This window comes from Pimephales promelas, chromosome 23 (assembly GCF_988280905.1).
Source record: "Pimephales promelas chromosome 23, fPimPro1.hap1.1, whole genome shotgun sequence".
NCBI classification, from domain to species: domain Eukaryota; kingdom Metazoa; phylum Chordata; class Actinopteri; order Cypriniformes; family Leuciscidae; genus Pimephales; species Pimephales promelas.
The window spans coordinates 13,425,801-13,450,136 of record NC_142791.1 but is presented as its reverse complement, the minus strand read 5'-3'; the positions used below and the strand labels follow the sequence as shown (position 1 = coordinate 13,450,136).

The window sequence follows — 24,336 nt, the reverse complement described above, 5'->3', positions numbered from 1 at the left end:
TAAAGCCATTAAATAAACAAAATGACTCTGACTCAGAGTCAGTAAAATTAACTTCCTATTACCCAGTCATGACTCGTGAGAGCAGGGCGTGCCGACGCTGCGCAGCTCAGTAAATCATATAAATAACCTAGTTTATGAATTGTTCATTCCCGGTTGGCACACATTTTGCAGCCCTCACAAAAGAGCCGCTCCCTGTTTACAGTGGAAGTTCGATCATAGATTTGAGTTCGATGCATGATGTCTGGCTGTGTCGGCGCATACCACACGTCATAAATAAACTTATCTGATTGGCTTACGGGTAACCAATGATTTTAAACTTCAGACAAGCGCCCCCTTGCGAGAGAGAAAACACTTCTCTACGGGCTATTCGGTTGTTAAGTCTGACGTCACGCGTGACGTTTAGCCTCTTCCGGGTCCAAGCGCTCCGCTCGTCCATATCTTAACGTTACAACCCATAACGTTAGAGTAAGCCCTTTTCTTAAAGGACTGGCTTCGCTTCAGCGCCAGTGGGTGTTAGGGATAAAGGAAAGAATTGTAACTTACCTTATCAACTGCAGCCATTTTCTCTTTTCTTTCTCGTCACAGTGAAAGCGGTAGAATGACAGTTGAATGTCACTTGTTTTTTTTTTAACTCCGATCTATTTAAACAACATGGGACACAGCACTGCGGCATGTTAAAACTCGGGCAAAAGCGGTAAGCAGATAGAGAGGACCCAGCATTTGGACCCGGAAACAGTATTACCAGAGTGTGATTACGTCACGACTTAACAACCGAATATGCACGCATAAGTTCCGCATTTGACGCAAGGATGCTCGTCCATTTCCGGTTGTGGAGATTTAAGCGGAGGAAAACCGAGGAAAACGGGATTATGGCAGAGTCTTCAAAATTTACTGTCCTCCCGTCTTTGAAACGAAACGTACATAAGATGTAATTTTATATACAGTTATGTTTATTTAATATAATTTATTATTAAGCATAAACACAACGAGTGGTGTCTGTTTTATCTGTTTTTGTGACTAACGTTTCTTTAGTATAACCATGGAGTATAAAACTCAATATAAATTCTCTGTATTGCATTGGACTCTACGATCGGCGGAAGTTATCCAGCATCCTTACACCTTCACCGGAAATACTGCCGTGCATAGAGCCCATTGAGCCATTCCAGACTCTGTCTACAAAACAAAGTGAAGTAGCATGCTATTACCAGGCTAGGTGATTGGTATGCCCCAAGTATATGTCCTAGGACCTTATTTTGTTTTACCTTTAGCTCGTCAGAACCATAATTTTTAGGGTTTTTTTTTTTTAATCCTACAGTCAGAGTGACAGCCTCAATTTCAATAGCTTTATTTTCTTGACAAGCTATAACATGAATGATACCTCAAATTGTGCAGCTTGTGAAAGAGAGCTGTACTTTTACTTTTACTAATCAATACAAATAAAACATTTCACCTGAAGAATGATAAAACAAGGAAAAATCTAGATTCTAAAAAAGCACATACTACAAATGAAGTGCAAAAATACAAACTATATCATCTTCTGGATTTCATAAAACATCCCAAAATGTATCTTTAAAGATTAGAGTAGCGACTGATTTTTTCTTCCGTATTGTGAAGTATGTAGGCTACAAGTGAAACGGATTATCGTAAACAAAACAAATAGGGCTGGACTTGGTTCTATCCGTCGGTTGTTGATTGGATGAAGGCAGACCTGAATGCTAGCTTGCATTCAATTATAAGAAAGGGGCGGGATTTAAGGAGAATAAATGATTGGAGAAGTCTGACATATATCACTAGAGAGAAGATTGTCATTTCACTGGAAGATCAAGTTGACATTTTAATTAAAATGTACAAGGTCAAGAAAAAGAAAGCAAACATGGTGGATGAACCGTTTGCAGCAAGATCAATAACATTCATTTAGAAAACAGATTGGTGAGTTTCCATTTCACGCCAGCTTTATTAATATATATGTAACTTCCAACAGTGTAATTCCATCAGCAAAATGTTTTCCTGCTTTAAAATCATCTCTTTGCTGACTGTGCGAGTTCTTCAGGGTTGAGAGTGTCCTTTGCATTCAAAAACTGCTTGCAACAAACCTCTTGACCACCACGTCAACACTGTCATGTCTCCCATTGAATCTGTGATCATTCCATGTGACCATGTACATGTCGACCCAGCACTAGAGAGCACTTTAGATCTCGCTCACCAGTTCCACTTCTGCTCCACATTGAAGCTGAGTATAGGCAATGTGTGTCACCCCAGCGCTCCTTCTATTGATTGCGGGTGAGTGCGTGTACGTACGTATGTCTGGCCATGCCGTCACTCCTTTTGGGCTACACAAGTGTGAGTGTGTGCGCTGGCAAGTGATTGTGGGGAATAAAGCCCTGGTTGTTTGCAGTGAAACTATGGGTTGTAAGTGAGTGGGGAGATGCGTTTCTGTTTGACTGGGCAGGCTGAATGGGACTATTCAGTAGACCCCAAACTGCAACCCTCTTTTCTCTCCATTGTCATCTCCCCTTCTCTCTGCTACCCCATACAGCCCAAGACAGAGCAAGAGAGAGAGAGAGAGCGAGAGAGATGTCTGGGTGGGAGAGAAGAGTGGGGGTGGGGATCAACGTGGGAAGACCGAATGGGGACAGAGAGGGGTAAAAACTGTAGAAACCACTAGGTTTTCTTACTTAATAAGGGTCCCTCTTTCACTTAAGATTGTCTTTCATATTAATGGACAGTGAAAGGTATACCCCAAGTATATGTCCTGGGACCTTTTTTTTAAGTTTTTTTTTTCTATTCAGAGTGACAGACTCAATTTGAATAGCTTTTCTACTGTACAGTAGCAGTTTCTTTATCTCAACAAGTTATATTAATAATAAAAGAAAGAAAATGGCATGAACACCTCTAATATTGCGTCAATACATTGCTAAGTTATTGTTTAATAAAAGAAGCAGTCGCACATGAAAGGAAGGTCAAATCTTCACAGGAAGAGGGCATTGCTTTGATCATATGCAAGGGAAGTGTTTGACAAAGTTAATTCTAACCTGCTGAGGGCTTTATTATGTACACAACCAAGCTGACAAATGTGCTTGAGTGGAGACTCAATGACCAATCAGTGGCTTCGCTCTTCCTGTGGTCACGGTCGAGCTCAGAGCCTGTATGGAGACGGAGAAAGGAATCCAAGCACCCTTTTTTTGTTCACTCGTGTTTTTGCTTGAACTTGTGTTTAATTGCTATGGAAAAGAGAGGTGCAATTCATCTCTGGTCAATCATGTTTTGTGTGGTTTATGTTTTTCTGCAATGAGTGCTTGTGGTGATGCGTGTATTTACATAGTGAAACTGGCTTAAAGAATTAGTTCAAACCAATATGAAATTCTTTCATCATTTAATCACCCTTATGTTGTTCCAAACCCGCATGACTTTCTTTCTTCTGTGAAAAACAAGAAATTCCAAAGACTTTTTTCCATGCTTTTTCAATGGATGGGAACTGGAAAGGGGGACAAAGGGATAGTTCACCCAAAACATTTACTCAACCTCATGTCATCACAACCCTCCATGACTTTGTTTCTTCTGTACAAAAAAAAAGAAAGATATTTTGAATAATTTTTATTGTTTTTGTCCACACAAATGAAAGTCAATGGAAAGTCAAAGTCAAAAAAGAAAAAAAAAAGAAAAGAAAGAGTCACACAGGTTTGGAATGACTTGAGGTTGATATATGATGAGAGAATTTTACATTTTTGTGTGAACCATACCTTTAAGGGTGTGTGTGTGTGTGCTATGCATTTCTGCATAGCTGCACACTCAACGTGGCCCTTTGTGGGAAAGTCTGGGTGTGATTGAATATGTGTGTGAAAATGTATATGTGTGTGACCATATGTGTATCTCGAAGGAGAAGTGAACCCTTCTGTCTAAGCTGACAGGCTTTGATCCTGTTCAGCGGTCTGAAACCACTTTTTCTGAGTTGCCAACTGACATGACACATGTACACACGCAGACGCTCACACACTCTTTTCATATTTACACATCAGCAGTCTTCCCACAGCAAAGAAGCACCACAAACTGGTCCCAGTCTCACGCATACACACACACACACACACACACACACAAGATGCCTTATGTATCCTTCATTTACCCAGACCACTGCAACCCTGTGGGAAACATGTACATCAAAGGTTTGCAGGAACTCTACAGCTGGTAGACTCATCTGACTTCATGACTCAACATGTATATAGTAAGAAGGCTCAATTATGTGTAACACCTTTCAGCTGTGCCAGAGTGTTTCACCACTGTCTGAGACATACAATAACAATATAAAGTACATTTAATCATTTTTCTGAGGAAAATGTGCGTGGTGCTTACCTTTGTCTCCACCCATGATGCTGCCAATGTGTTCTGGATGATTTCCAGGGTCTTACTGTACACGACTTGTGTAGTTTTATTGTATAAATGCAGTAGAGTTGCTAATGCGTTTTGGATGATTTCCAGGGTGTTATACTATATACACATATTGTGCAGTTTAAGTGTATTAATGCTGTGTTGTTGTCCCAGTGTGTTGCCATGCAGTTGTTAATGTGTTCTGGATGGTTTCCAGGGAGTTGCTATGCAGTTATGTGTTCTGGGTGGTTTCCAGGGTGTTGCTATGCAGTTGCTAATGTGTTCTGGATGGTTTCCAAGGTGTTACTATAAACATCTTGTGCAGTTTGATGGTATTAATGCTGTGGAGTTGCTCTAGTGAGCTCTGGGTGGTTTCTAGGGTGTTGATAGGCAGTTGTTAATGTATTCTGGGTGGTTTTCAGGGTGTTGCTATGCAGTTATGTGTTCTGGGTGGTTTCCAGGATGTTGCTATGCAGTCATGTGTTCTGGGGAGTTTCCAGGGTGTTGCTATGCAGTTGCTAATGTGTTCTGGATGGTTTCCAAGGTGTTACTATACCAATCTTGTGCAGTTTGATTGTATTAATGCTGTGGAGTTGCTCTAGTGTGTTCTAGGTGGTTTCCAGGGTGTTGCTATGCAGCTGCTAATGTGTTATGGATGGTTTCCAGGGTGTTGCTATGCAGTTATGTGTTCTGGGTGGTTTCCAGGGTGTCGCTATGCAGTTGCTAATGTGTTCTGGATGGTTTCCAAGGTGTTACTATACACATCTTGTGCAGTTTGATTGTATTAATGCAGTGGAGTTGCTCTAGTGTGTTCTAGGTGGTTTCCAGGGTGTTGCTATGCAGTTGTGTTCAGGGTGGTAAAAGTAATAGTACATCTCTTCACAACAAGCTGCACGATTTGAGGTGTCATTCATGTCCACTTCACAAAAAAAAATTCAGGATGAGATATGCATTTTTTTAAAAATCCCCAACCGTGATATGATCGCTATTGCAGGTCTTAAAGTAAATCCCTAATAAACATTTATACACAGAAGGTGGATGCGGGTTTGAAATAAACTAGTGAAGACAGGGGCGGTTCCTTACATTTGCTTTTGCATTTTCACACAGTGCTTTTTGTGTAAACACCTGTAGCGTGTGACAATGACAAACAAGCGTGTGATTTCTAAAGAAGTTCAGATTTTGCAATGCATGTGTGCGGTTGGGTAAAACTGGAAATGTGTTTTGTGAAAAGAGTGTGCTGTAGCTTTGTGTTTGCAGCATACACACACTACACATATTGTGCAGTTTTATTGTATTAATACTGTGGACACTTAATTTTGCTGTCAAACATCTAGTGGATCGAGGTCAAGGAACTGTAGTTACTCAGCATGAACTGACTTCTTACAGCCACTGAAATCGTGAAGTTAGTTCTGAGAAAAGTTCCAGCAACATCTGAGCGCAATCTTGGTTTGATATTTTTGAAACTAATGCAATGAAATCCAGACATTTTCGGCATGCATTAAGTGTCCAAATAGTTTTTGGAGCCACTGCACATGCTTGTCTACGGCTTCAGCGTGTTTGTTTCTGTGTGAGGGTGTGTGTGAGCAGGTGATGTGGCCCTGGCCGGAAGGTCACTGAAAGCCGTCAGTTCCTTTTTCCTCTCCGGATATTCCCAGCATTCTCACAGCAACATCACCAGCCGTGAATTCTGAGAAACAGCGGGCAGGAAGCCTGGCAGGCCTTCTGGGGACTTTGCTCAGACTTACATTAAGTACCAAACTACCAAACTGCCCGTATGCAGGGTCAGCTTTATAAGCCTGAACGTGATGCTTCAGTATTGTTACAAGAACCATTAAACTGATCACAGATCAGCAGTGAAATCAGATCAGCAGGCGGTTTCACACAACTTCAAAGCCTAGAGGTGTTCAGAGGATAGCCTTCAGTAGACAACACTGACCTCTCCTGGACACTGGCAATTGGGGAATCCAGGGAAAATATCCAGTAAGAGGGAAAATAGAGCACATCGCTAAAAATAAATAAATAAATAAAATAAAAAATGTTTAATTAAATTTAAATAAGATACATTTGATTTAATTTGAATAAAAAACAAAACAACAACAGAAGCACAGTATCTTAAAATGCATAAAAATAAAATGCACAGCCAGACAATTTAACAGGTTTCTATTTATTGTGTTAATGTTGAAGTAAATGCCTTTTGGAAACAGATCCATGATGTACTTTTCTGTTTTAAAACGAAGTAATACTCCTTTCTTATTCACACCATTTTCAGTTGACTGTGAGAAACTCATCATCTCCTGCAAATCCCCAAAACATTTTCTATCAGTATCAAAATATGAGCTTCTCTTTACAGTTTTGGTTAAGATCAATTATATTAATGAAAAAAATGTGCTGTTGTTTTTCCCCAGTGTAATGTGCGTGTCCTACCGCTTCTCATCATGACTCCGCAATACTCCTCACACTCCTTCTGGCTGTAGAACTTGTTGCCATTGCCCTTGCAGCCTCCATATTTGAAGGACACACACTTTCCCGCTGAAGAATCGAAGGCCCACAGGTCTACGAATGCTTTACAGGGACCAACGTCCATAGGCAGTCTACAGGCAGCTAGATGGACAAAATACAGTGAATATATTAGGACCACACCAAGATGAAGTGTGTGCTAGGTCACTATGGGCCTCTCAGTTGGGCCGTAATACATCTTTGAATCACACAGACAAAAACATCAGTCTCATAAACACACACAAATGTTGGCACCTATCATTATGAGAACTTTACACAGGAGTAATGTTTTTTATACTGTACAAACTGTATATTATCTCCCCTAAACATCACCCTAGCCATCTCAGAAATCTTTCTGCATTTTTACATTTTTGATAAAACATTGTTTAGTATGTTTTTTAAGCCATTTTAATTACAATGTCCTCTTTAAGCAGGTTTACGCTGTAAGTGTAATACCCATGTCATTATGCAAATTTGTGTCCTCATCAATCATAAGGCACAGACACACACACACCTTCCGTGCGACATCTCTGCAGACACTCCTTTTCTGTACCAAAGTTGTTCTCGTTTCCCAAACAGCCTCCAAAAGTGAATATCTGACAGGTCATGATGGACGAGTTGTAATAGAAGCGCTGCAGCATCGCGAAGCACGGACCGGAATCAGGCTCGGACTTACATGCTTCTACACACACACACACACACACACAGCAAAAATCAAACTCTTGTCTTTAATTATAATTTAAGATTTATACAAGAAACTATATTTTTCTATATCAAAGCAATGATCATTAACTTTCATCATTCGTCACTGTTCTCTTTCCCGCGTAATAAAATAATGTAAAAAGATACACTATAGCATTAAGCATTAAATAGCTAAAAAATTACAGTAAAGACATTTTTTTTAGCAATGTATAAAAGTTAGTTCCCAAATATTCACGTGTGAATCCTGATTGTTTCCTTCTAAATATGAAGGAAGCGCGTAAGTAGCAGTGTTACTCACCATGTCCTTTGAACATGGGCGTGTCGTCGCCCGATCCTTCCTCAGGGGGCGCCACAACCACATTCCTCCTCGCTCTCTGTTATGAGCATCACTGGTTACACTTTATTTTAGAGTACATGTAATTGCAGTGTGGTTACCCAAGAAAGTACTGGTAATATAATGTAACTACATAGGTTGAGGTTAAATTTAGGGTTAGTGTCGGCCCAGATCCGGGCCACATTTGGTACATGTAGATTCCACATGTCCCAGATGTGGGCCGGATCTGAGCGACACTATGTTTCTGCCTGGGAAGTACATAGTATTTATATATGTGGAACAGGACTATAAAATAAAATACCACCGGATTATTAATGAAGCTTCTACGAGTTAAACGAATAATTCATGTAAAACTACATTTCTGTCATTATTTACGCACCCTCATGTTTTGCTTGTTTGTTAGTTAATGAATGGCTACAGTAGAGGTCACAAGAACTTTTATAGCGACCAGTAAATTGTTCAAATATCAGGATTTTAATTTTTTTTTAAATTAAGAGTAACTATGAAATAAACAATATTGATTGTTTATGCAGTAATTATTGCTTAGATTAGATGTCTTGTGATGATGGCGAGCTCTTCACCTGGATTTGTGGCTCTGGTGTGACCGGCTCGCCTGGAACACACTCCCCTGATGACACGAGAAGGACAGAAAGGCAAACATAATGACATATGGTCGAAATAAAAGGAGTGTTTGGCACCAGTTCGTGTCAAGAGGATACCTTTGTTCTTTTTGATAACTATAGTGTCGTCACTCATTCCCTGTTCAGCCACCAGAGTCTTGAAGTCCTCGATGAGAGTGGGCCGCAGTTGCATACTACGCCCTTCAGGGGGAGTATAACAAGATCATTATAGTTCACAAACACAAACATGCGTTCCCACTGTCTATGTTCAGAACTGAAAGGGTTAGTTCACCCAAAAATGAAAATTAAGTCATTAATTACTCACCCCCATGCTGTACCAACCCCGTAAGACCTTCGTTCGTCTTCGGAACACAAATGAAGATATTTTTTATTAAATTTGAGAGCTGTATAACTACCACATTGGCTCCTAAGGGACTGCCTCTTGACGGCCCAGAAAGTCAATGAAGAAAATGTTTAAATATCCCAAGTGACTACCGTGGCTCAACTATATGTTTATCAAGCGACGCGAATACTTTTTGTGCGAAAAAACAAATAAAAATAACGAGTTTATTCGACTATTTCTTTTCTTCCTTGTAGGCCAGAACGAGACTTCCTTAGATTTCCACGACGCATGCGCGAGAATTGCGATCTGAAGTAGTGTAAGCTGGTGTGAGCAGATCGCAAATCTCGCGCATGCGTCGTGGAAATCTAAGGAAGTCTCGTTCTGGCCTACAAGGAAGAAAAGAAATAGTCGAATAAACTCGTTATTTTTGTTTGTTTTTTCGCACAAAAAGTATTCGCGTCGCTTGATAAACATATAATTGAGCCACGGTAGTCACTTGGGATATTTAAACATTTTCTTCATTGACTTTCTGGGCCGTCAAGAGGCAGTCCCTTAGGAGCCAATGTGGTAGTTATACAGCTCTCAAATTTAATCAAAAATATCTTCATTTGTGTTCCGAAGACGAACGAAGGTCTTACGGGGTTGGTACAGCATGGGGGTGAGTAATTAATGACTTAATTTTCATTTTTGGGTGAACTAACCCTTGAACGCTAGCTTATTACTGACTGTATTACTGTAATACTGTATTCTGCCTGATAATATACATAATGAACGGTATTTCTTCTGAATAAGTAATTACTTCACGACTATTAAATAGTATGAACGTAATCCAAAAGTACGACATCCATCATTGTCATGTGAACAGCGTCAGTTGCGTCACTTCACAGCCATTCATAAATCCTCTCTCGTCCCACATGGAAAGAAACTATATGAGGATATATGCGCATATATGAAACCTATATGCAGTTTATATGCACATATATGCTGCATATATACAGCATATATGCACATATATGATAATATATATGCTGCATATGTGTGTATATATGACACATATAGGCAATTTTAGGTGCATATATGCACATATATGATAAGATATATGCTGCATATGTGTGTATATATGACACATATAGGCAATTTTAGGTGCATATATGTGCATATACAGGCCATATACTGTAGGTCTCCTGCATTGCTTCTTTATATCCACACATAAGTGCTATATACAAGAGTATCCTATACTGTAGCTCATGGCAGGATCTGGTCATTTGTAGCTCATCCACTCTAAACAATGCTGGGTTGTTTGAACCCAAATTTGGGTGAAATATAGACAAACCCAAATGTTTGGTTAAAAATGTAATTTCAAATTTTAACCCAAATTCAACTTTCACTGTCACTTTTTCAACTGTACATTTTTTAAATTGCATTTTTAACCCAACATTTGGGTTTGTCCATGTTTGACCCAAAGCATTTTTAGAGTGTATATGTCACTATATTGCTCAAATAAATAAATAAATATTTATATACATATCAGAATGACTTAGTGGAAAAGAAGGAAATGTATAACAAAAGGGTTTGTTGTTTTTTCATTTTACCAAAAAGCCCTTTTTCCAATTTCAAGTCACTTTCCCATACACATCCACACATTCACCGATACATCCACCAAATGCAATGCAAATTGCAATGTTTTCTGTATTGTCTGAATGCAGTTTTTTTTCTGGCTGAGATCATTACAGTCAAAAAAAAAAAAAAAAAAAAAAAAAGTGAATAGAACGTACATTCAAATAATAATCATCATCCCACCATCCCACCATCTATCTGAGCAATTCACAGTGGTTAATAAATTCGAATGCTGCTGCACTGCCGATTGGCCGCTACAGCGCCCCGTAGTTGATGACGTCACCCGCCTAACGCTTGACGTTATCCTTATCCGATGAGATGAAGTCAAGTTTCGCGCCGGAAGATAACGGCTGGGAGTAAAAATTGCGATTTCAGCATTGGAGATCCTCTAAGTCCTACTTGTCACCAATCGTAAGTATTCCTAATTTTATATTTATTTGCAGGGTGGAAATTGCGGTGGCAGAGAAGTATAAACTTAGCATTTATTTTTTGCCAAACACACCCGTTTCAGCCCATACACTTCCTATGTTGTTAGCTGGTGAGGTAACGTAACGTTACTGTGGGTGCTAAAATAACTTAGCCGTTGATAAGATTCAATTTAGAATTAACGTGTATTTATTTGTTTCTTTCTGGAGGAATTCGTAGAGGGTTATCAAAAGTCATGGCCTAGAGAACATAACGTCATGAGAATAAATTATACTTCTCTGCCAACGGCTCAAGAAGGCAATCGGCTCCAGAAAAAAAAAAAAATACCTGTGGAGTTTGAATTTGGTCGAAATTGGTGAAAGAAAGAGCCGTATCAATGGGCTTGCCTTTACAGTTGCAGGAAATGTCTTTCAAATAGTAAACATTAACGTTAGGGCATTACTATTTTGATTAAGTGATTGTAATTGTTTTTTTTTCTTCTTTATATAACCTCTTTCTAGAATTACCTCAAATGAAAAGTTACCTCGCCATTATTGCTCAAAAAGGTAAGTTCCTCTGATTTTGCTTTTTAAAATTGTTTCTCTAGCAGAGCTGTAGAGACTTGTGATGTTGGGCTGATTGATAGTGTTAATTATTTGATTTAAGTCATTTGCACTTTAATTTATTGAAGAGAATAACTTTTATTTTTCTTCTATGAACAAGACTGGAAGGAGTCCTGTTGAGGATTTAGATTCCTCCTCTTTTGGAAAGTGCAACCGGTGAGTAACCCCCTTGAATTTTTATTTATTTATTAATAAATATCCCCATCCCCACCCCGACACCCTATCTTCCTCCTCCTCTCCTTTAAGAACATTTAGGGCAATTATTAATTTGTTTCATATTATTATTTTGTGTAATATTATTATTTTGTTTCTTTATCATTAATCTGCATTCATACTTAAAAACATATAAACTATTGGGAAGCTAAGCATAAGAATCAATATGAAACAATGCCAATAAATGAATAAATTATTTTTCAGATTGAAGTTATAAAGGGCTCTGGGGTGTTTTGCCAGGCAGAAGTGTGGAAAGCAGCCCTCCTTGCCACCTCTGCTACTGCCATGGTGTGGAATCTGCTGCTGGGCACATTTGATCTGGAGACTTTGCTGAAAAACAACCTGAATGGTACAAAACATTCTCCTAATCTCTTCTGTCCGTAAAAAACAATTAATATTCTGTGGAATAAATTATGTTTGTGAGCGGGCATACCATCGCTTTTTTACTTGCCATTTTTGTATTTCCTTGCACCTCAAGAAAATGTGATGTGTATATAAAAAAAGTATTGCTTTCACAAGCTTCATTTTAACCCCCTTTTATAATAATTTTGAAATTTTACTTTAAGGTGGGAAGCCAACCAGAGGGGATGGGGAGCAGCTGGTCGCCCTTGACCAAATTAAAAAGGCATCATTATTGGTGAGTAAAGGCCCTTTCACACTGAACGCGATTTTGACGCGCGAATAATTCGCGCGATGGTTTTATTTTTTGATCAGCTGTTTGTGTAATGAGTGCTTCCACACCGAACGCGAATCTGCTGCGGCGAAAAAACGACTTTTATTTTTTTCGCTTCGATGTCGATTTTTGAGGCGAAAGAAAAGGCTTCAGCCAATCATATACAGGGAAACAAAGGTGACGTGACCGCAGCAATGACGGACGGACTTTCTGATTGCTTGTGTGTCGAGTCTGTGAATGAATATCTGAAACAAGGACTGGTGGGACGTTGTGCTCGTTCGTTCGTATCGAGCCCAACCGGGTGTTTACAAGGCTTTTCAGTCCATTTGAGCCTTCAATCCGTTTACTAAAAGTGTTTATTTGATTGCATGTAAACGTAGCCCCTGATGAATGGGACAGCTCACCTTCTGCCATGTTTCTAGCTCCGGTAGTGGGTGCCCCAAACCTTCTTTTCTGCTTTTAAATAAAATAAAAAGCTTGTCTTCACTGGATGATAATGATGGTGATGAAGAAGCTATGTTCCACGTCCCGCAAGTCATAGCCCTGTACCGCATTTTTTTGTCTGCATCCTTTTATTTAATCGTCCTTTAAATAACAATTCTACACTTTAAAAAATGTAATAAGAAAACAGAGAAAATGCACAGCACAGACGTTAATGGAGCCATCACAAACAAACAATCTCTTCGTGGAGAGAGTGTTTGCTCTGATGAATGCTGCGTGGACAAGGAACCAGGCAACTGTGTGGACCTAAAGTGAACTGGTGAAAGTGAGCTCCACCTGCCAGTAGTTACTGACATGTACATAATTAAAAAGAAGGTCCAATCGAAGCTGCCAGATCATCAGACAAACAATATTCAAAATGCACTGATCGAATCCGGTAAGAACTCATTCATCTTTATCTTTCCTAATGGACTTATGTGCTTATTTGAAAATGTGCTATTTAGAGATTGGGATTTTTTTTTTATAAAGCCTATTAAAGCATCATGTTAACATCACTGCAAAAAGACATCTAATATAAAATCTATAATTTATTCACCTAGTAGGCTATAATAATAAGTATAGAGTAGCCTACGTTTTCTGATGAAAATCAGGTCTGCTTTCATCGGCGCAAATGTTTTGGAATGTTGAAGTTCTGAACGTCGCAAATTCGCGTCGCGGCTGATGTGAATGGTTTTGACGCGAAATATTCTCACGCGAACTATTCGCTTTTTCGTTTCGCTTTTCCGTTACGCATCCGGTGTGAAAGGGCCTTAAATGTATAAAAGTTTTGTTTTCCCTTCTCAACGCATTAGGATTTTATAAGTTCACCACTTTAACCATAGCCTACTTGTATCAATGTTTATTAGGCATCAATTGAGACTGGATAAGGGATTATTGTTACTATATCTACTTGGAACCTATAATACTAATTCATCGCTTGCTCAGTTCTTGATCCTAACTTTCCTTTTCTTAAGCCACGTTTCAGATTTTTCAGAATCTTCAGAATCTTCCAATTGACATGATCAACCTTTTATCAAAAAATATGTGTCCGATCACATCTGTACTGTAAGCACTTTGGGTTCCTGATGAAGTACTATATTCTTCTTCTTCTTCTTCTTCTTCTTCTTATTATTATTATTATTATTATTATTATAGTGTCTTATTATTTTTGTCTTCTCTAGATGCTACATTGAAGAAGTGGCCGTCAGCCAGCCGAGGGGAGATGGGCACGTCTATCAATTCAAAGCTCATGGAGCTGAGAAGATCAAAAAGATTTTTTTTTCTATCCAGTTTTTTTGTCTTATTTTTGTTTTTGTACTATTTGATCTTAAGTAAATAAATAATCTAAATGCATACATTTTGGACTATTATTTATGTTGCCTAGTAGCTATGGATTTTAATAATTATTCTAATATAGGTAAACATGTTGGTGCATGTATTGGTGAACATATATGTTCATATATACATGCATACATGTACTTATATAGGTACATATATGCATGTATATATGCACCTATATGTGCACATATATGCGTGCATACATGTACATATATAGGTTCATATATGCACAAATATATGCACCTATACGTGTACATATATGCGTGCATACATGTTCATATATGCACCTATATGTGTACATATATGTGTGCATACATGTACCTATATAGGTGCGTATATATGTGTACATATATGCACATATATATGTACATATATGTGCATATATGTACATATAATATAGGAAAACGGCCAATTTTATATATGTCACATATATTAAAAACATATATCAAAACCTATATTAAAACATATATGTTTATATAGGTTTTTTCCATGTGGGGTGGCCTCATGGGACACTGTGAATTCGGATGCTACTCTTTTCTTATACTGCTTTTGCCTCCCAGACAGCAACAAAGTGTTGGCCCAGATCCGGGCCACATCTGGTTGGGCTACATGTGGATCTGGACCAACACTATGTTGCTGTCTGGGCCACTATAGGCTATAGTACGGAAGTATGCAATTTTGGGTGCAGCCCATTAAAACAACAGTATGCCACGTTGTAGTCAAATACGTGATGTCAATGGCATTAATTTATTTAAAAATACAAATTTTTTTTTAAATTAAACAGCATTTAGTTCTATGTGATGTAATTTAAACAGACTTAACACAGACACACACACACACACACACACACACACACACACACACATATATATAATGATGTAGTATTAGCATTCTATTTTGAACATAGTATATTGAACTAAAGTCATTAAGTTTGAGTAGAAATAATAGATAATAATCATAGAAGGGTGTCTTACTACACACTTCTTTGTCTCATACTGTTTTTGTTTACATGTTAGCACTAGCATTTAGCTAAATTAATAGTTTCTTTCCATACTTGTTAAACTTGTGGTGGCAACTTTGCCTCACATTCCTCGCTACATTCTTCAACTGAAAGGCAAGTCAAACCATCACAAACTCCTCAATATTAGCATAATTTTTTTTTAAATCACCAGAAATAATTTATAATTGCATGCCTGTATTTGGCATGTTATTTTTATTTATAAGTACTTGATTTGAGGTCAAAGCTCATCAAAAATGTATGTAAATCATGAAAAAAAGTTGAAATGTTTCCCAAAAAGAAAAGGGTTGTTTTACCGTAGAGTTTCACAGATGTAGATTTTTCCCCGCCTGTTTTTTGTTTGTACATCACCACCAGCGCATACTCATCGTAGTTCGTGTGAACCACATACGTGTCCACATCGGCGTTCCACTCTACAGGCCGAAAGACACCCAAACCATAGTCAGATAACAGACACATGAAGTTCTGAGAGATTGACAGCTGTGGTGTTGTACCCACTGGCACTGTGGTAGTGAAATCTTCCAGGTGTATTGGTCAGCTGATATTCTCCACTGATGGACTTACAGGTGCCATGTCTGCAAAATAAACAAATAATACCGTCATACTGGGTCTCATGACACACAAACTGCTTTTGAGGGTATGAAATAAAAGAAAGAGTTTCACACACTGGTTGCATTGTTTCTTCGGTGTAATGTTATTATTGTTTCCTGCATGTGGTACCTGAGGCCGATGCGGGTCATGCTGATGGTCTGAGTCGATTCGCTGGACTGCTGGAGCTCTATCGAGCCGATGGATGCCTCTCCCTTATGACGCTTGAGCCAAGGGCACGTGGATGCCGTCGCAATCCCATACCATTTTCCCATGAACTTCCAGAGGTGGAGCGGAGGAGATCAGATCGTAAAAATTTGAGGTCAATTAGAGGTCAGTTAGATCAGTGGATCGCAAACCTTTTGACTTCAGGTTACATATTTTCTTGAGTAACTACACTGTAAGTACACATACCGTAAAAAAAGTGTAACCTTAACAATTTTCATGCTTGTCTTGTTATATGGAATGGATATTTGTTGAGGAATAATAATAAAATGTTCAGCATATTCATAACAGGAGTCAAAAGAAAAGTGTCAGCCAAATGTAATGGCAGCAAAACGGGACAATATATTGCATAATTATTTACATGTTGTGCAATAGCCAGAAAGTCATTTAATGCAGATTTCACCTTCACATTTTAACACTGGTGGTAGATCGTAAAAAAAAAAAAAAAAGGTTATTGAAATGTGTATAAAGTAACCAAATTAAATAAGACCTATAAAGTAATATTACAATAAAAATATATATTTTTTGTTTTGTTTGGTTAGCAATAGATTTCAACTGAACATTTTGCATGTTAGGTTGGGCGGCAGCACAAATGTTTTTACATGTAAAATTGTATGTAATTATTATTATATTAATAAAAGTAATTATTATTTTAGCTATTTTATGATTTGCTTAGCTTCCATGTTATAACATATTGTATCTCATTTTTCTGTTTTATATATTTTTTCTCAAAATATTGTATTACAAAATGAAAGATAGCTAAAATGCAAATAAAAAGCCTAATTTTATATTATTACAATATCAATTATTAATAAATTGCAATGAAACATTTAAAATACTCTCTCACACACACATATATATAATTTCAATGTATTGTTCTAAAATTAGCGTCAATAAACAATAAGTTCACATGTTGTCACAAAAGGTCAAAAGTTATTTTTCCCCGACCAATAATGGCTGAAGTGTTTAATCCATAATATACATGTAATCAATGCATTTGAGTTTTTGTGTCTATGTAGAAATCAACTACATCGAAACTAAAAATTATGAAAACTTCTCCTGGTCTCCTATGCATAAACAGTCTCTTAAACTTCCAAAAGGAAACACTTACCCGTTTTACATCAAAGTTCTCCTGGGTCTGGAGGACGGGTTCATCGGGCAGAGGCCCAGCATGCAACAGTCCCAGGAGGGACAGTAGGAACACCAGAACAATACGCATCATTCTGTCTGTGATCCGAATGAAGTTCTGATCCCAAAGCCTAATGAGAACCACTACCACTCCGTCCACAGGACATCGACCTGCAGGCCATGTGTGCAACACCACCCCCAAAACCAGGCCAACAAAACAAATAGAACAAAGTTCTTCTTATCGGTCTATTGACTCCAACCTGTGCATTTTTGTTTTGGCTGAAACTCTGACAAATCCTATGGACAGATCACATGATTCTGTTAAATAACTGAAAAAGTCTATTTACACAATTCAGTAGCCTACTGTATATGTAAGAGTCAAAAGTGTTCAGTTTTTTTTTTTTTGAGTGACTTTGTAGAATGAAATAAATAATGTCTGCTCTGCAACAAAAATACCCTAAAATACCCTCACATAATTAGATTTTAATTTACTATTACCAAACATCTGTCAAAAAATTGGCATGTTTAACAGCATGAGGCCGTCTAAACACCATATATATACAGTATATATATATATATATATATAAAATCCAAATTCGATGGCTCCAAAGCAAAGACGACGGCGCTCCTGCCATGTTGGAAAAGTCTGCATGTCGTCACTCACAGTGAGAATCAATGATGCCACAACATCACAGCTCCTGATTGGGAAACCGCCCAGATTCAAATTCCCGAAGAAAGGATAACCTTTCACAGGTGAGAATGTGTTGCTCTGTGTTTTTATCTGTACACTCTAGACCCTTCCAGAGCTGAGATATTGAGATATTTATAATGGCATAAATGCTACGTGGGATCTCAATATCTCAGCTCTGGAAGGGTCTAGAGACTCCATTTTTGCACTCAGGTCTAAGTCTCATGGCCCTCTATCAGAATCCAGAGTTTCAAGAAGATCAGAGCAACTCAAAATTTCGAACCCCCCCCCCCCCCAAAAAAAAAAAAAAAAAAAACGACAGTGTTACCCCTGTCGTTTTTTTTGTGCTTTTTTTTGTGCGAAAAAAATAAATTTCTCCAATCTTCTTGAAACTCTAGATTCTGATAGAGGGCCACGGGACTTAGACCTGAGTGCAAAAATGGAGGCTCTAAAATTACTGTTTTTATATCATGGTAACATTTTAATGTTTTTACTCCTACTATGGTAATTTTTTAAAGTCATGTCAGCTAACGCCTTCGACTTGCTGTAAGTTAGTTTAACAAAATACTTAGATATTCGTATGCATTAACGGCAGAAACATAGCCTGGATGCCAGCCCGAATTCTGCCCACAAAATTGATTGGTCGGGAAGTTTGGTCTGGACTCGATCTATTGAGGAGTAATTATGATCAGTCAAGAAACGTTCGGGCCAATCAAATTGCCAGGGCGGGCTTTATACGATGATGGACAGATGATCTGCAAGGATGTAATCATCACGTTATCAAAGAGCGCTAAACTGATTTCCCTCAAAGATGACTGCAGCTGGAGAATTGAGATGTATAGATTCCGCTGTCGCGTCTGTTGTAAAATAAATTGACGCGCATTAATTTTAATAGACAGAGAACTGCAATCAAGGCATTTGTCGATCGGAAAGATATTTTTGGCGTCCTTCCTACATGATTCGGCAAAAGTGTAACTTATCAGCTGGCTCTGACGGTGGACGGATCTGAAGATGGGACGTAATGAAAAGCCTGTGGTCGTTGTGGTTTCTCCTTTGGTCGCACTCATGGAGAAGTAAGTAAAAGAAGCAACACTCGTTATTTAACTTCTAAAATAAGTAAGTTCTCTAGTTGTAAACTGGTCTACCGACTATCCAATTGAGTGTAGAGGGTTTTTTTTCCTGGTTCGGTTAAGACACGCCTCATAATCAAAGCCCTACGGAGCCGTTTCAGACTCATATTCTCACTAGAATATGAGTATGACGAAGTCAGGCTAGCAGACACACAGTCCACTTGCTCTCGAATGTTCACGGACCGGCTTTGACCGACGGCTTATGTACAGTACATTGGCCAATAGAAGCAGCCGCTTATGAGGAATTTAAGTATAGGCCAGGGTTACATATCTAAGTTGTACTGTACCAGAGCCAGTCTAACGGAGAGCCTTGGCACTTCCTATTAGCCCCATTGTGTATCATCTTGGTTGCAGTTCCATTAGAATTCCACTAGAGGTGATCGCAGGCGAGTGCAGAATGAATGGGAGTCTATGGGGCTAAACGGCTAAACGTGTCTCTTTCTCCTGCTTGTCGTCGAATCAACATCGATTTTATTGTTGATTCCGCAAGTTCAATATAGATTATAGGCAAAAAGTCGACTGAATTGTCGACCGACTCCATTTGATTTCTTACAGGTTAGGCCGTTGTTGGCCGGAACATGCTAGCATTCTGCTATTGTGTGACGTCATCACATTTTTGAACAGATTTTTAGAACAGATAAGTGAACTTAAAAATGCAATTTTCAGGTTAGTGTATTACCTTAGCCCTCCCTTTTGCATGCAACTTTCAAATTATTTGACAAAAAATTACATCCCGAGAAAAGTGGATTTCTGGGGGTGAAACCCAAGCGGCAACATTCTAATCGATAGAATTGCAATAAACTGCAATACATCTCAATTCTCTTCAATTAGACATCCTCTGATGCGACAAAGCGAAGTAGCGCAAGCATATAGGCCCTACATCAGAATAACGTTGTCACTAATGGGTTGTTTGCTTTTTTTGCGGTCGCGCCGCTTACGCCTGAAGTTCTAGGCCACTGTAACTGTACACACATTAACATTTCCACATATTTTCACAATAAGTTAACTTTCATTTCTTATTCTAAATGGCAATGAAATGGGAATAACACAACATGAACAAAAACAAGTGTTTTATTTTTTTTGCCAGCCAAGATTATCAGAGAAGTGACATATTTCTGTATTTCCACTCTTCTGTCCAGGTTGAATGTTTTGTGTGCTTTATAACACAGCAAACAAATGACTTCCATTCAAACTGTCACAAACGGACATCATTTTGGCACATTAAGGTAGCCTAAGGATGTGTTGTGTGGCCTCCAGTCCAGCTCTAAATGGTATTAGGAACTGAAAGAGAGACGCATCAAGCGTGATGAGAAACGCTATGAAGCATTTCCAAAACTGAATGAATAGTCAGGTTGTTACTGATGAGAAAATGGGGTTTGATAAACTAGATTCCAAGCTCTCGCTTACCTAATTTCCTCAAGAACAGTCTTCTAAAAAGAAATGAAACAAACATGAGAATTTTTGCTGAAAATACAGTTATTTTAGACAATAAATAAACATTTAAATGGTTTGTGAAGAAAAGTTCAGTCATCGATGATCGCTTATATCGCAAATATTTGTGTGTCACTGTCATACTTGTAGTCTTGAAAGAAAAAGTATTTGGACACTTTGGATGCAGTCATGGATGGGGAAAGAGGCCAACTTGGCATGCCAATCTTGCAAACTGACCTTGAGGTCAGTAGTTTGATACCAGGCAGTAGATATCAAATCTAATATCAAACTATGTCAAACCAAGTGTCCTATTAGTGAACATGAGCCACCATTTGACTACTACAAATTTCCAAATACTTTTTGTCGTCAATTTGAACAGTATTATTTTATTATTTAACCCCTAAGAACCTCTTTGTGAAAGGTTTTGTTTGAAAAGTGTTCTTGTGCTGTCTGTCTTTAAAATAAATGGTTTGATATTGTGTTGTTTGATGCATTCAGACCGTTTTAAGCATGACTCAAGTGTCCAAATCCAGTAAAGCGTGTAGGTGTGAGTGATTTACCTGTTTTGCTGGAGATTGGTGGAGTCAGGATGGACTCTTTGGAGAATCCTCGAGCTGTGGCGTACGCTCTGAACTTCTCCATCACATCTGCCCTCAACCTCTTAGTACGACCTACAGCCGAATCACAGGCCGTGAGCACAAACCAGAAGAACAAAAACACCCTTCCAAGAAGCTTTATTTGAGAAGTTCATGCTGTTGTTAATCTCAGGCTCACCGTAAAGAGACACTTGTGTGAACTCCTTGTTCATCTTCTTGTGTTTGAGGACCAGGGCATATTCAGTATAGTTCGTCTCCACCACAGTAACGTCCTTCACCCTTCTATGACCTTCAGATGACAGTACAAATCTGAACTGGAGTATTGTTTTATATTTGTATCAGACAAACATTCAGCTGTGATGTCTCATATCTAGTGTTGACTCACGAGTGCTGTAGTAGTTGAACACGCCGGGCACAGACGTCTTCTCATAAATGTAGACCTTACGCTGACAACCAGAAGACCTGCATATAATCACATGCAATCATCACACAATGTCCGAGTATAATGTAATGTAATTTAGTATAATATAATTTTAGAAAGTATTATTAACAACTTTGAAATATGAGACAAGAATCATCAGTGGGTGAATAAATTAAAATAAAGAAATAAAATAAATATTAGTAACTACTCTAACTATGAGATATGAGACAAGAATGATCAAATTGTAAATAAAATATATATATATATATATATAAATATTAGGAACTATTCTAACTGAGATATGAGACAAGAATTATCACAGTGTATGAATTAAAAAGATATTTGAAACTATTCTAATTATGAAATATATGAGATAAGAATTATCACAGTGTCTGAATGATAAAATAATAAATAAAATAAAATATTACGAAATATTCTAGTTATGAGACACAAATGATCAGAGTGTGAATAAAATAAAAAAAAATAAAATATTTGGAACTAACTATGAGATATGACACTAGGATTATTACACAGTGTGTGAATAATAAAATAAAATAATTAAAAAAAAATATTAGGAACTCCTCTAACTATGGAATGTGTGACAAGAATTATCAAACTGTGAATAAATTAAAATAAAGAAATAAAAATAAAATAAATATTAGTAACTATTCTAACTATGAGATTTGAGACAAGAATAATCAAACTGTGAATAAAATAAAATATAAAAAAATATTAGGACCTATTCTAACTATGAGATATGAGACAAGAATTATCACAGTGTGTGAATATATATATAAAAAAAAAAGATATTTGAAACTATTATAATCATGAGATATATGAGACAAGAATCATCACAGTGTCTGAATAATAAAATAATAAAATAAAATATTACGAAATATTCTAGTTATGAGACACAAATGATCAGTGTGTGAATAAAATAAAATAAAGTGTTAATAAAAAAATAAAAAAGATATTTGAAACTATTCTAATTATTAGATATATGAGATAAGAATTATCACAGTGTCTGAATAATAAAATAATATAATAAAATAAAATATTACGAAATATTCTAGCTATGAGCCACAAATGATCAGTGTGTGAATAAAATAAAATAAATAAAAATATTTGGAACTAACTATGAGATATGACACTAGGATTATTACACAGTGTGTGAATAATAAAATAATAAAAAATTATTAGTAACTATTCTAACTATGAGATATGAGACAAGAATAATCAAACTGTGAATAAAATAAAATATAAAAAAATATTAGGACCTATTCTAACTATGAGATATGAGACAAGAATTATTATTTATTATTTTTATTTATTATATTATTATTATTTTGTGAATAAAAAAAGATATTTGCAACTATTTTAATTATGAGATATATGAGACGAGAATAATCAAACTGTGAATAAAATAAAGTATAAAAAATATTAGGACCTATTCTAACTATAAGATAATAATAAAATAACATAATAAATAAAATAAAATATTATAAAATATTCTAATCTATGAGACACAAATTATCAGTGTGTGAATAAAATAAAATAAATAAAAATATTTGGAACTAACTATGAGATATGAGACCAGGACTATTACACAGTGTTTGAATAATAAAATAAAAAAACGAAATAAATTATTAGGAACTCTAACTATGGAATGTGAGACAAGAATCATCACAGTGTGTGAATAAAATATTAAGAACTATTATAACGTCATTATGAATCAAAACTAAAACAAAATAAATGGCCACGTTGTGTCTGATATGTCAGTTTCTCAATATTAACTTATATGTATAAGCGCAATATCACAGTCTAACAGTGCTGCTATTCTGAATATATTCAATTCTTAATTGGGTGAATGTAAAATACATATTATATGTAATTATAATTATTTTTTAACCTGGTAAAATAAAGAATGAATGAGTTATATTATAGTATTGTCTGAACACAAGTGTCCCTCACGTTAGACTCCACATGGTCATGTTGACGTCCCCATTCTCCTTCGGCTCCACTACGCCCATAGAGATAGTGAGTCTGTTCCTGTACGGCACGAAGCCTGGAGAATCATAGGCCAGACCCACCCGATACCACTTCCCTGCAAACTGACCAAACACAAGAGACACGCATCATTTCACAAGGAATCGCAAGGAAAAGAGCATCTGTCTGTCCTTTAACTGCCAAAATATTTATCTCCATGTCTCAAGAACCAACACTCAACACTCTTCTTCATAAATGAAGAACGCCTGAAGAACTTGGCAGAAGTCAGACGTTTCTGGTTGCAACACTGAGCGAGTGACCTTTGCCCTGAGGTCTGTTTGTCTGCACTGTCTCTGCTGTTAATGCAATCGCTGGCCCTGAAGAGCATTACCCTCCTCAACACATCCACAGCTTGGCCATGTCAGTGTTTCAGCCTCTAAAACAACAACTCACACAAGCCTTATATATCCTGCTGTTTACAACACCAGCCTGCTCTCACTTTTCAAGTGTTGATACTAGTCCAGAAACTGCAGCATCATTACTACTGTCCTACAGATAAAGGCACGTCTCCAAAAACGTAAGGTTTAAAGTTCTCACCCTCTGAAGGTCAAAGTTTTTCTGCGGCTGGACTCTGGCATTGATGATGCCCATCAGAAGCATCAGCAAAAAAATGGTCACCAAGGAGATCTTCATGGTTACGTTGTAGAGAGGAACACAGCCAGGGATTGTGGACTATTCAGTGTGCCAACCACATTAGCTCCGCCCCCTCAACAATCCAGCCAATCGCACGCAAGAGCACACACCTAACAGAAGGACTATTCATTGAAGGTCATGTTTGAAACTTAAAAAAAAAATATTACGATTTCCAGCCCTCAAAGTCATATAAATGTCCCTTTATGAATATTAATTAAAATGACTA

At 37.4% G+C, this 24,336-nt stretch overlaps 2 protein-coding genes and 1 long non-coding RNA gene across 5 annotated transcripts; 1 reads left to right on the top strand and 2 right to left on the bottom strand.

Moving 5' to 3' along the window:
• Positions 1 to 6,508: 6,508 nt before the first annotated feature.
• On the bottom strand, positions 6,509 to 17,287 carry ambp (alpha-1-microglobulin/bikunin precursor). The gene is made up of 10 exons (XM_039677243.2): positions 17,149 to 17,287; positions 15,945 to 16,090; positions 15,723 to 15,799; positions 15,521 to 15,637; positions 8,614 to 8,715; positions 8,476 to 8,522; positions 7,859 to 7,934; positions 7,373 to 7,540; positions 6,787 to 6,963; positions 6,509 to 6,656 (listed from the first exon to the last, which is right to left on the bottom strand). The coding sequence occupies exons 1-10, from the start codon at positions 17,257 to 17,259 to the stop codon at positions 6,628 to 6,630; spliced, it is 1,050 nt and encodes a 349-aa protein (XP_039533177.1). The 5' UTR covers positions 17,260 to 17,287; the 3' UTR covers positions 6,509 to 6,627.
• LOC120482686 (uncharacterized) lies at positions 10,798 to 14,221 on the top strand. 2 transcript variants are annotated; one of them, XR_005623480.2, is made up of 6 exons: positions 10,798 to 10,885; positions 11,401 to 11,445; positions 11,603 to 11,658; positions 11,920 to 12,064; positions 12,282 to 12,352; positions 14,050 to 14,221. It is a non-coding gene; the product is annotated as an uncharacterized LOC120482686 (long non-coding RNA). The 2 variants fall into 2 exon arrangements; XR_016149440.1 differs by lacking the exon at positions 10,798 to 10,885 and having other exon boundaries at positions 10,974 to 11,445.
• Positions 17,288 to 20,036: 2,749 nt separating the features above from the next.
• ptgdsa (prostaglandin D2 synthase a) lies at positions 20,037 to 24,169 on the bottom strand. Of its 2 annotated transcripts, none has more exons than XM_039676167.2 (7): positions 24,015 to 24,169; positions 23,403 to 23,542; positions 21,396 to 21,472; positions 21,189 to 21,299; positions 20,975 to 21,085; positions 20,391 to 20,410; positions 20,037 to 20,264 (listed from the first exon to the last, which is right to left on the bottom strand). In XM_039676167.2, exons 1-6 carry the CDS (start codon positions 24,108 to 24,110, stop codon positions 20,400 to 20,402), a joined length of 546 nt encoding a protein of 181 aa, XP_039532101.1. In that variant the 5' UTR covers positions 24,111 to 24,169; the 3' UTR covers positions 20,037 to 20,264; positions 20,391 to 20,399. The 2 variants fall into 2 exon arrangements, with proteins under 2 accessions (XP_039532101.1, XP_039532098.1); XM_039676164.2 differs by having other exon boundaries at positions 20,391 to 20,413; positions 24,015 to 24,166.
• Between the last annotated feature and the right edge of the window lie 167 nt (positions 24,170 to 24,336).